Below are 13,293 nucleotides of genomic sequence, written 5' to 3'. Positions count from 1 at the left end.
TGGCTGCTTCAGAATAACGTTATTTCTTCATCATAAAGTAGGCTAATTTTTACCAACAGTGCGCACAGTGCTTGAAGAATAAAATTGAAAGTAAGACAATCTTGTGAACTTGGCCTTCACTGCCATCTTTGCCTTCACCTCATCTTTATTGTCCTGAATTCCTTTGGGTATTCAACTGAAGCGGCAAGCCTACCCTTGTCAGACTGAAACTGATAGCAACTTCTCTCCTGTGGTTTCTTCCATCATTTGCAAACCAGATTGTCACTAGATAGAGAGCTGAGAAATCCTTCCTCATTAATACAGTAATGAGGTTCCCAGCTGAGGACATGGATGTTCTGTATCTGGGCTGCTCATTTCCTTTTTGATTTCTTTATCAGTTTCTTTTCATCCAGTTGTATATATTCACCTAACATAATAATCCATTGTTTTACTGAAGGAATTTTTTTCTTGGAAGGAAGAAAATCAGTACCACTTTTCCAAAGCTGGTATAGAAGAACTTGAGGAGGTAAAGGAAAGTTGGAAGCATGCACAGCACAGTTGGCAGCCCTGTTTTAATTTGTTTTCAGTTGTCTGTTAAAAAATAGAGATATATTTTGTTTCCACAGATCTCTATCAAGATCTTTTCCTTAAATAGTATTAACAAATGCCATTTTCCTTAATTGTATTTAAAGGTTCATTCCACAGCTAGCAAGATGAGACCACCTTATTACTTCAGGATTTGAATAAAAGTAGGAAATTTTCTCTGTTGAGCATTTTACTCTGGGTAAAACTATTGATTTTTCTCGAAGTGTCATTCAAAAATGAAAGTTTTGTCGCGTACCCGTTCTGTCAGATGGCTGGAGTGACTGTCCCTGTGCAGTAAGTATGACAGCTCTGGGAAGCACAGGTCTTGCTGCACACACATTACACAGTGCACGTGCACTTCCTGCCTGCTTCCCACCAGGGGCTGTTCAGCACACGCATCACAGGGTGACTGATTTTCTGCCAGTAGACCAGTTCGTGAGTTACTCTTTGATATTCTTGCATAAATATTCTTTGGGGGAGAATTGACTCTTTAGTAATGAACTGTCTCATGATAACACCTTGATTTCAGCCATCATTGCTCCTGAGGACATGCACTATTTTAATTATGTAACATAGTTGTGAGGCCCAGGGGGGATTGAGATCAAGCGAAATTGTCACCTTCAGAAGAGTTAGCCAGCCTGCATCTTGGTCCTGGGAAGTTCTGAGAGAGGTGTTGTGGGATGGACTGTGGTTCTGGTAATTTTAATATTGGCAGCATATGGCCTCTGAGATAGATATTAATATCCCTAATGGAAATTTCTAGTATATCACTGTTTCTTCCTTTTATAATGGAAAACAATCTGTGTTGCAGTCACTGACTAAAATACTAACAATATGATAAATCTGAAAAAGTGTTTGAGACTCTTTTAATATTGAACTTTATAACTGAGATTAATACTGCCCTTGTTGATAGAGTATAAACAGTACAGGAAGTGGTCACCTCTTGGTACTTCTGTGGCTCTCTTAGTGCTGGGATGGGAGACCAAGCCAAGTTTAGTCAGGAGATACAGCTAGTGATGTGTGGTGGTATTTTTTTACTGTCTTGGTTTCAGCGTGGACCATGAACATCCTGTTGAGATCACTGTTGGATCTGATTCTCAGAGACTTCAAGGATGAAAGTTTGAGTGAACTTTTCATAACAGGTTTCACTTATTAGCGTTGGTCTCCTGGCAGAAATTCACATTCACTTTGTGTATACCCTTGCATTTTGAAACCTTTGATTTTCTTTATACTGTCACAGCTTAGTGGTGAGCCTTTCCCAGGTGCAACAGCCCTTCCATGTTTTCTAGGAGAGGGCAGGTGATGCATGTACAGCATATGAGGGGCTGTTTGAGCTCCTCATATATTCTTACTGTATGCAGGTGTTGCATCTCATGGTTGCCAAGTAATTCTAGAAGTGATAACTTTTCCAAATGCTGGTTTTAGGTTAATTCTTTGCTATTCTTCTTTGATACTGAAAAAATTACAAGAAAAATTGGGGAATCCTCAATTGTCTATGGGGGGAAAAAAACACCCTAGACAGCTTGTCTTGTCTTTGCCTGCAACATAATGTGTTCTGAAACAAAAAAAGATGTGCTATTTGATTTTGTTTGAGCTAACTTAAAGGGAAATCTAAACTTTTATGTGGTTAGCTCTCAACTAACGTATTGTGTTACCACAAGGTTTGCAAAGGTTTTTAGAGGCTATTACTGAGTTACAGGGATGTGAATCAGGACAAAGATATTGCAGGGTACATTACCACAGTGCATTTTAATGATATGACTGTTTAATTAGTTTTGATTTTGTAATTGGAAAAAATGAGATTTAGTATGTGCCAAACTACTGGGCTCTAGGCTGAATATTTAAATTGAATTCTCAGATGTTGTTTTTGACCAGCATTGTTTCCTAAAAGAGGCAATGTGAAGGTCAGTTTTGTTCCATATCATTGCACACAAAATAATTCTGGAGGTTCACTCCCTTTTCAGCCTGTCTAAAGCATTATGACACTTGAGCAGACAGAGGAGTTCCACTTTCTGTGATGTTAGGCAGTAATACAAGTTATACCTGCAGCTGGAGATGAAACTGCTATGGAATAAAATTTCTGAATACGGTCAGCTTCTCTATTGTTGGTTTAAAGCAAATAGCTATGATTGCTCCTAAGCTGTTTGTTGCCCAATAAAATAGTGCATTGTGATTTCTGGAGCTACCTGGTTACTCTGATCAAATCTATTTTTCATCTTCCTTCTGCATACTGTTGTGTTCAAGTGATATTTGTATAAATACAGTATGAATATATGCATATGTCTAGTCAAACTGAGACAGCTTCAGCATTTTTAGATGCATAATCTTGGAAAGATTTTTAAAAATGGGTGTAAGCTCAACTGTAAAGCTGGGTGCACATATTATCACCACATGTGATCATTTCTCAAAACTCTCTTCCTTTGATTGGAGCTGAGATTTTACACTGCTCATTACTATTCAAATATGGTTGTGGCAGGTTTTTTTTATAGTCCTGTTGCTATAAACTTAAACATGTGATTTCTTAATGATTCCAAGGATATTCAGCTTTGTAAACTTGAAATCTAGGTTACACTTTTTTAAGGTTGATTGCTCCAGTGTTTCTGATGAGATGTTACTAAGCACAGTTAACTGTTATTGTTTTCGCCCAGTCCATAATACTGATGTGCAGTCATTGAAGGCATCAGAGTTGTATTGAAGCTATTAAATAGAGATAGGAAATGCTTTTAAGTACTTACTGCAATTTTAGCTACTTAGGAAAGCAAAAAAATTTGTGATCAGGCTCATTGGTAATATATATATATATAGGGGCTGTAGTTATTCAGTATGAGCAGATAGCACAGTACCTGAGCTGCCACCTTCATAGAAGTTGTGCTGTGTTGATGCTGCTGCTTCTGTTCTTTATGTGCTGTATTAATTGACTGAAGAAAACTTAGTTTTTGTTGATAAACACATCTGTAAAATTTTGTGTGATGTTCTATGTACCTGACTGTAAGTAATTTTTATCAGCTGAAGTGCTTTTTTAAACTTCTGCCTACGTGATTGAGGTGGTACTTCTCTTAAAAATCAGGTTCCTGTCTCACTGGTGTTGACCTGAGACCAATTTATACCAAGAAGCGAGGTTAGTAAAATTGCAGGAGCAGCACAATTGGATGCGGTTATTCCTGTATAAAATCTGCTTCCAAATGGCTGGCTGTAATACAGTGTGTGATAGAAGCCATCAAAACTTTACTACCAAAGAGGATTAGAGTGTCATCAGCTGCACTTTTCATAGGAAGCAAAGGCATTAATCTTATAGATTTGTTTCTGTTCTGATGATGAGCAATTACTTGTACAATTTTCTTATAAACTAGTCCAGATCCATATCTGAATTCTGACAATTAGGCATGGATTTAGATTGAAATGTCAGAGGATGTTATGCACCCTTATAAGTGGCAGCTGGCTTCTCTTTGAGAGAATGCTTCACTCTTCAAATCTGTGCTCATACTGGCTGCTTGTCAACCTGTGCTTTTCAACAATTCAAATTTAATATCTCTTTTTGATTAGGGGTTGGTATTCACTAATTGGAAAAACTATCTGTGCATAATTATTCACATGAACACTGTCTTTTTCTTTGACCTTTAAAACCTGCATTTGCTTGTCATTTTATATTTATTGCCATTGATTACTGTACCTTGTGCTGTTAAATCCTGATCAGAGTGTCTCAAACCTGTGTGTTCCTTTGATCCAAAGGTAGATGGGATTGACTAATGAATCTGGCAGTTATTAGGAGAAGGGATTATATAATATTTACGTCTTTCTAGAAATAGTAAACAATTGCATTAAAGAATGAAACCAGAACAAAAATTAGCACAGTAGTAAATCTTTATTTATGACCCTTCTCTCCTGCTGTTTTTAAATGTATGGCTTTAGTAAGTAATTTCTTTTCTTATTTTTAACAACGCTGAAAATCTTCCCTTGAAAAGGCTCATGCATGGTTGCTTAGCTACAACATTGTATGTGTGTTATGCATTTCACCTTCTGAATAAAAATAACATGAATTTTAGGAATTTCCTATTCATTAATAAGCGCTGAGGAACAAAGCAGAAATGTAAGGGAAAATGGAACACAGAAATGTCTACGTTTAATCCCTACCAAGTAGAATGTTACAATAGGCAGTGGGTTCTGGGGATAGAGAGAAGAAATTCTTACGTGAACTTCAATAAGCAGGTTACTGTAAAATGTGTAGGTAATTTTTTATTAAAAAGTCAGTGCTTATTCTCTTTCTTAGTACATATTGATATAAAAATGACCTTTCTTATAATAGTCAAATTTTTTTTGGTTGTAATCTCAGGGGGTATAGAAACAGGCAGAAGATCCAAGTTTACTATTTCTGCACCAACTGCCTGCTCATATTCTGGTGTATCCTTTGTGACTGGACATAATCTCACTATGTGGGCTTTTGTACCATAGAGAAGGCTTCCAGATAAATGGGTTTGAGAAATTGTACAAGGTTATTTTAGATGAAAGTAGAATTAGCACCTTTGTTTTAATGGTAAGGTAGTTCAAAATCAGTAACAACTGAAGTTACAGAGGCAGTGAGATGACATGCATGCCAGATTTTTTTCTCCTAGAATCTTCTCTTAACTCCTCCATTCCTTTTTTTCCTGCATTCTATGATAAGCAGGTGATTTCATATCAATGTTTTCAAAATTTGGACTGTGATACTGTGCTAAATGCTGGTCCTGTGGATTCTAGAGATTTGCTTGGTTTCTAAAATCTGGGTATTGGGAATGCTGATGGGAGGACAAAGTGTAAAATCTCTTTTCAGAAAAGACATGTTGCCTCTCCTGTTCTGGGCATGTCCTTATTAAAGATTTGGAAATAGTGTGGTTAAAATCTTTGCCCAGAATCTATTCTCAGAGCTTCCCTCAGGAATGGAGCTGTGTGCTGGTGGCCCAGCACAGTGTGCACTCTCTGTGCGACACAGTGATTGTTCATTGGCCTTGTCCTCGTCTGCTGCTGCCTTCTGCATGCAGGAGTAGGATGTTAAAAACAAACTCTGCACTTCGTGTCTGCTCACTGCAGTAGAAGTTTTAAAATGTTTGCAAATTGCTCTAGGTCAGAGTGATGTAAAACTTTGATAATACTGTAGATTTCAGCCTTGTGTTATCTAAAGGACCCTTATAAGTTGACAGAGGGAATAGATTTGTTTATAGAACATTAAACAGAAATAATTTGTTCATGCAGTTTTCTATGTGTGTCTTCTCAAAAGAGATTCTAAAACAGGATCTTGTTTTTTTCTTCTTTAATAGAAATCTGGTAAAGAAGTACTGTCCTAAACGCTCACCAAAAGATGAGGAACCCAGGTAAAAATGTCCATTTCAAGTTCTGTGTGTAAAAAGTGAGAACTAACTGTATGTGCTGTCCTCTTACGGATTTTTTTAAAGATAAAGTATTTAATTGGTGATGACAACAAAATAATTGTGCTTGGCTTCTTACAGTTCTGATATAATTCTCAAGCATGTTTACTTCCATTGGTATTTTAATGTAGTAGACATGGCAGGTTGTACTTGTTCCCTTCCAAAATTATCCTTAGGTAACTTAATTTTGAAAGCAGAAGTTTAGCTTACTATGTACAGACTAGTATTGTTTTTTAAAGAAAAGCAAGTGTGTGTCCTTAGGCTTTAGTTTTTTGCTTAGTAATAGAGATTTTCAGTGCATTTTTATGGCAATACAAATGTAGCTATGCATCTCTATAGTGAGACATGAGTGTACACAAATTGTCATGTTATGGGCAAGAGGAGCTCTCAAAATGCTGATTTGCTTTGACTCTGGAGACAAAATAAGTGGATGTCTACTGGTGGAGGAAAAATTTGTGCTAAGAAACTTTATTTATCAAAAATGTGCTTGTTTTGCTGTCCCTTCCATAGCCATTAAAAATTTATTTGAAAAAGCACAGTATTTTTTTTTCTTTAGGAGTAAGTCTTAGGAAATAAAACAAGTGGACAAGTTTCAGGTTGCAGCCAGAGCACATACTGTGCAGAGTGCCTGAGAATTCACAGTAGGACTTCCTCTAGCTCTTTAAACTATGTAAAGATCCTGGGCCTGAGGGAATAGGCCTTCCAGTGCTAGAGTGGCATTTGAAATTCCCAAAAGCCAAGCCTAAGGAGATGGCAGTATTCCACAATTAAAAGAGAGAAAGATGTATATTTTAATGTGCTGCCTGTTTTTTTTTTTCCCTTTCTTCCCTTCCGCACACACTTTCTACCCTTTGCCCCTCCTCTTCCCCCCTTTTCAGTGCCAGCCATAGTGGCACCTTACTTCCAGCCAAGAGGTGGGCAGGCACACAGGCAGCTGTCTGCAGAGCTGATAGCAGCTTGTTCAGTAACCCCATCGGCATGCATAGCAGTGGCATGGTTGGCATGTTGCACCCGGAGAGCACCAAGCACATCATCTGCAGCAGGCTCAGCTCCCAGCCTAGGCACGGGGGTATCCCTTCCCAGGCTCAGGCCCCTCCTGGGCCAGCTTAGGAGGTACCCCTATACTACAGGGCTTGCCAGGTAGTATTCTTCTTCTTTCTTTTCTATCCACAAACCCCCTGTTCTTGTAAAACGTGTTTGAACAGACGTTGCAACATATAGTACATGCTAGGCTTAACTTAGGCTTTCCCAGCTTGTGTTTTAACTAACTCAATTAGCATTGAGATAAGGATTATTGTAAAATGTTTGTGTTTTTTTAATTTAATCAGGAGTACAGGCTATACTAAAATAAGTATATTTTAAAAAGCTGCCTAACTTTTTGTGTGTGTGTGCTTTCTGTCAGGTTTACTTCGTGTATTGCCTTTTTTAACATCCTCAATGAGCTGAATGACTATGCAGGACAGCGAGAAGTAGTTGCAGAAGAAATGGGACACAGAGTATATGGAGAATTGATGAGATACTCTCATGATCTGAAAACTGAGAGAAAAATGGTAATTTCTGTGGTTTTAAAGTTGAAAATAACATATCAAGATGTATGTCTTTTAGTGAACTGATGTATTTGCTTACTCATTTTGATGAACCCAGCAATACATAGGTTTTGTGATACATTTATAAACCACATTTAAGGTTTTTATATAATATATAATGTTATATACTGTAATACAGTTATTAAACCTAAAAATTATTTTCTTGGGAAGACAGTGTTTGCTAGAGATCTTTTTTTTTTTTTGCCAGTGTACCACAGTATCTGGGATACAATTCTTGCATGTTGAGTAATATCTTCCAAAGAGTATGGGTAGCTTGTGGAAGATACTGCACATATAGGCTGTCAGCTAGAGCACGGACTAATTATTGGTAATAATACTAAAAATATAGGCAAATTTAATTTATTTGTGGTGTTTTTAGCATCTTCAGGAAGGGCGAAAGGCTCAGCAGTATCTGGACATGTGCTGGAAGCAGATGGATAATGTGAGTTTGTGTTTGGATTTTATTCCTGTTGAACTTAAGTAAGATATACTGGCTGTATTGGAATTGTTTTCATCTCTCTTGCTTAGATTTAATACTGAGGTATATTACTAAATATACAAATAATTTAGTAACATAATACAATTCAGTGTATTTATAGTTCCCAGATTAAAAATCTCCTGTAAACAGCTTCTGTGTTTGTGTTTGAGAGAAGCCTTGGCTTTTATCCAGCATAACCAGCAAAAAGGAATCTGGTTTTAGCATGGGTACAGACTTTTGTTGCTTCTCCTTGGGCTACTAAAATTGATAGTTTATTTATATGAAGATGAAATCTTAAGTCACTGAATTTGACTTGAGCCTGAGGGCTTGTTCCAAGGTATATTCAAGAATACCACTATAGACTATTGTATTTTTGGGAGATAGAATTACTGTTTAACAGATAAATGCAGAAAGTGAATGTCTCTAGGACAGACTATAAGCTTCTTTTTCTTGAAACAAATGTTTTTAAAGATAAGAAAATATAAAAATCAACCAAGTCTGTTCAAGATGCATTCTGATAATCTGGTTGTGTGTCTTAAAAAATTATTATACCTTTGATTCAGGTTATTGTGAAGCAGTACTGGAGAAGTGAGTTTCTGTTTTGTTGTTGTGGTCCCAGATGAGCAGATTCTTGCTTCCCTGTCATGTCAAAGAGTTCAGTTCATCATCAGAGGATCAGAATACAAGCATATGTGGTAGTTTTAGATGTTATCTCTTCACCAAGATAGTTCCCACAGTTCAGCTCAAACAATACAGTGCTGTGTATTTACCGGAGTGCAAAGTCAGTCTTTTAAATACATTTGGATGCCTTTAAGGGACACACTCACCTCAGTTGCCTGACTTTGCTGTGAAGCAGGAGCTCAGTGTCTCAGTTGCAGTTTCTCTCTAGAGATGTGAAATTCTGCAACAATTTTTCCTACAGCAGTTGTCTTGACAACAGCTGCATATAGAGAACATCAAGTATATTGAATACTGTTGTCTGTGCTACCTGCAGCTGTGCCACTTGACATGAATACTGATGATGATTGTAGTGTAGATACGTCCTTCACACTGCCTTCAAAATAATTCAGTTGACCTAGTTGCTGTGCTAACAATGTGCTCCTTTAAAGGGACTTAGTGAATTTAAGATACTTAAAAGGAAGCTTTGATATTTAGAATTCAGAATTAATGTTGGAATAGTGGCTGTTGAAGCACTAAGTTTGTGCCTTTTGTAGAGCAAAAAGAAATTTGAGAGAGAATGCAGAGAGGCAGAGAAGGCACAGCAAAGCTATGAGCGACTGGACAATGACACTAATGCGACAAAGGCTGATGTTGAGAAGGTAAGGGTGTGGTGGCTTTACTTTATTATCAATTGTATTTTATTTACATGTTAATCATCAGTACTGAAACAATATTCATTGACTGTGTGACATTGTGTGTAAAATATGCTTACTTGTTATGTGCCAAATCAAAGTTCCAATGAGATGTAAGCCAGCACATGAAAGGAGTGTGCTTCAGAATCAGAATGGTTTGGGTTGGAATGGACCTTGAGGACTCCCCTGCCATGGGCAGGGACAGCTTCCACTAGACCAAGTTGCTCAAAGCCCTGTCCAACCTGGCCTTGAACACTGCCAGGGATGGGGCATCCACAGCTGCTCTGGGCAGCCTCTTCCAGTGCCTCACCAACCTCATAGGGAAGAATTTTTTCCTAATGTCAAATCTAAACCTGCCCTCTGAGTTAAAAATCATTCCCCCTTGCCCAATTGTACCTGCCCTTTGAAGAGTCCCTCTCCAGCTCTCTTGTAGACACTCTTTAGGTACTGGAAGGGGCTCTGAGGTGTCCCCAAAGCCTTTGTTTCTCCAGGCTGAAAATCTCCAAATCTCAGCCTGTCTTTATGGGAGAGATGCTCCAGTCCTCTGATGATCTTTGCCCTTGTTTGGACTCTTCCCAGCAGGTCCATTTCCTTCCTGTGCTGAGGGCACTCCAGGTGGGGTCTCAGGGGGGCTGAGCAGAGGGCAGAGGCCGCTCCCTTGAGCTGCTGGCCACGCTGCTTTTGGGGGAGCCCAGGACAGGGTTGGCTTTGTGGGCTGTGAGTGCACATTGCAAGGGCCCCAGTCCTTCTCCTCAGGGCTGCTCTCACCCCATGCTCTCCCAGCCTGCGTTAGTGCTTGGGATCACTCCAGCTCACATGCAGGACCTGGCACTTGGCCTTGTTAAAGCTCATGGGAGCCCCTCTGGATGGCTGTGCTGAGTGTCTTCCTTTAACTGGCAGCTGTCTGCTGTTTGGTACCTCGTGGTTTATGGGATCAGTCACTTTTCTGGGTTTTAGGATACATATTTAGCAGTCTGCCTAAGGGACCTAGAGTGATCATTGCTTTCTCTGTATATAACAAATGAGGTTTTGGAGTGTCAGTTTATGTCAAGTCTCACATTCTTTATAGTTAAGTTATAAGGATGTTGGCTTTAATGACTTGTGACTACTGTTACTGCACAGTTGATAAAATAAAATGATGCTGTGTGTCACTGAAAAGTACAAGACATGTTTAACCTGGTAACACTTTCCTACTAGGCCAAGCAACAGTTAAACCTGCGCACACACATGGCTGATGAAAACAAAAACGAATATGCTGCACAACTACAGAATTTTAATGGAGAACAGCACAAACACTACTACATTGTCATTCCTCAGATTTACAAGGTAAAAAATTTAACAGATAAAGTATGTCTAATCCTTTTCTAATGAAGAAGTAGGCTTTAAAATTAAAAACTGGTTTTTTGGATGTTAGTGGTTCATTTTATCAAGAAATTACCATAATCTTGAGACAACTTGTGTTTTTTCATGAGTCTGCTTACCATACTAATGCTTGGATTTCTAACTAAAATGCTTGGTTGCATTTTCTCTAAGATTTATACTTTATGGACTCTTTGTTTAAATATTTCTGAAAGGGTCTGGCAAAATAAACAGACGTCTGGGTGACAGAAGACATTTAAAATAATCATTCTGATGGGGGTTGGTCAGTAGTTCTCAGGATCCTTGTGAGTGTGTGTGATGCTCTGCCTGTGCTGAGGTGAAGGACAGCCCAGAGCTGATGGTGGCTGTGGTTTCATGGATCTCATGCATGGGTTAAAAAGGCTGCATTGGAAGCAGAAGTTCCAGCACCCTCCCAGCCCCCAGTTAGTCCTTGTTTCATCAGTGTTGCCAGCAATCCACAGGTCTCTCTAAACCAAGTAAAAAAGGTGGGGATTTCTAGAGATGCTTTATGTAACTAGTAAGATTTTTTGTAACATTCTTTCAAAAACATGGACTTAGCAAAACTGGAAAACCAGTTTAAAATAGTTGGGGTATCAGGTGAAGAGAGCTCGTAATTGTGTTGGCATGTACCTTCTGCCATTTGGGAAATATGGGTGGGAATTGATACTGAGACAGGGAGTGAGGAAATGCAAGGTGAAACACTGGGTTTATTTGGAGGAATTCAACTTCAATATGCTTGATATTTTCCAGCAGCCCAGGTCAGTTCGTTTTTTTTTTTTTTTAATCCTTACTAGAAGGTCTAGGATTCACAGGAAAAAATTACCTTGACTTATTAAAGAATTTTCTAATATTTAAACAGTTAAGCAGCACCACAGTAGGTCTGACTTCACACACTGATCCAAGAGCTGCGGTCAGCTCCCAGCAGAGATAGGTTGATCATCTCTGTAGCTTGCACCAGACTTATGCTTTACTGCCTTTATTTCTCCAGGGTTAAGATTCATTATCATTGTATGATATTACTCATATTTTTTGAACTCTACAGTAAGAGCAGAAAGGCCTAGTCCTGTTTTCTCTTGGGACTACACTGTATTACTTCATTGCAAGTATTTGGGGACATTCTATGGGAAAACCTTGGAGAAGTGTTTAGCACGTCTAGGTGGTTGTTTTGTCTTAGAGAGACAAAATTGAATATTGTTTGAGACATCTGCCTCAGTGTAGATAGAGGAAAGATTCAACTTCTTATCCAGTTTTTGACAACCTATTGGTATGTTTTACTGATTTTTGTTTTTGTTTGGGGTGTTTTCCACATTCAGGTGAAAAGCCCAGAGCTGTTATCTTAATAGTATTTCTCTTGAATTTATTCTTTTTTGTTCTGTTCTGCTAAACTTTGATTGCAAATCTTATGTAATGGTATTCTTCTCTTTATTTTCTTGCACACTGCTAAAGGAAATGGTTTGTATTTCAAATCAGTGTCTAAAGTGCCAGTAATTTTAGTTTTTCTTATTTTTCCTATTTTAAATAATTGATATTGCTTGGAAGGTATAATAATAAAAGCGACATGGATATATTTATCACCAGAGAGGAATTACTTGGAACTAGAAGGAGACAGTGAGGAGATGTAGAAATCAGTAAAATTTCTTCAATGTGGTTCTCATTTTTGCATAAAAAAATACTTCAAACAGTTGCCTGTAAACACTGTACATGTACTTTATAAAAGAAAAAGGAAAACAAAATCCCATCCATTACATGATTTTTAGAAATCAAAGAACATGAAGTCTTCATAACTATTGTACTGGGCATCCTAAGACTGTGTCTGCAAGGACTTCTGGTTTTTTAAGCAAATAAAAATACTGGGAAAGCATAGAAATTCTGTCCCACACTGTGGTGACCACAGTAACTGCATATGTCAGGATTGAGGAGGAAAAAAAACAGCAAATGAAAGCTTTATTTTATATTTCTTTGCACTTGCAGCAACTTCAAGAAATGGATGAAAGAAGGACTATCAAACTTAGTGAATGTTACAAAGGCTTTGCTGACTCTGAGCGCAAGGTTATTCCAATTATCTCAAAGTGCTTGGAGGGGATGATCCTTGCAGCAAAATCAGTTGATGAACATAGAGTAAGTAGAACTGGGGAACTTTTTAAATATGTGGTAGCAATTGAGCTGCTGCAGAAGCTGTGAAGAGGGGAAGGACTGACTTACCCTGTACAGTTATCTTCCTCTTATCAAATATTTGCTTCAAAAGTGTTGTGACTTCCATTTCAGCAGAAGGGACCACTTCTGCTTTTGTTGTCTGCTCTCTTTCTGCTTTATTGCTTTACTGTAATCTGAATATCTCTGACACATTCTCATTGGGTGTGATTTTGGACACATTATTTTAGTTATCTTAAAATATCCTGCAATACCGTGGTCATTATTTTCCCCTGCATGTGACATTAAAACATATAAAGGGTGTTCAGTTAACAAAATATTCATTCTGTGTCCTGCTTGACTGCGGCATGTTCTGTCCTATTTTATCTTACTTCATCTAGTTT

General features: G+C 38.1%; 1 protein-coding gene across 3 annotated transcripts in view; it reads left to right on the top strand.

Annotated features, from left to right (window-relative positions):
• The window catches only part of FNBP1L (formin binding protein 1 like), a 52,751-nt gene that overhangs the window by 25,105 nt on the left and 14,353 nt on the right, over nt 1–13,293 (top strand). For all 3 annotated transcript variants that reach the window (XM_063165699.1, XM_063165698.1, XM_063165697.1), the window contains exons 3-8: nt 5,856–5,909; nt 7,366–7,513; nt 7,929–7,991; nt 9,242–9,346; nt 10,577–10,705; nt 12,731–12,877. In XM_063165699.1, coding sequence (XP_063021769.1) covers nt 5,856–5,909; nt 7,366–7,513; nt 7,929–7,991; nt 9,242–9,346; nt 10,577–10,705; nt 12,731–12,877 — 646 coding nt within the window. The remainder of the gene's footprint in view (nt 1–5,855; nt 5,910–7,365; nt 7,514–7,928; nt 7,992–9,241; nt 9,347–10,576; nt 10,706–12,730; nt 12,878–13,293) is intronic.

Source organism: Melospiza melodia, chromosome 11 (genome assembly GCF_035770615.1).
Source record: "Melospiza melodia melodia isolate bMelMel2 chromosome 11, bMelMel2.pri, whole genome shotgun sequence".
In the NCBI taxonomy this organism is placed as follows: Eukaryota; Metazoa; Chordata; class Aves; order Passeriformes; family Passerellidae; genus Melospiza; species Melospiza melodia.
Note: the sequence above shows the minus strand (reverse complement) of the source record. Positions and strands in the feature narration are given on the sequence as shown.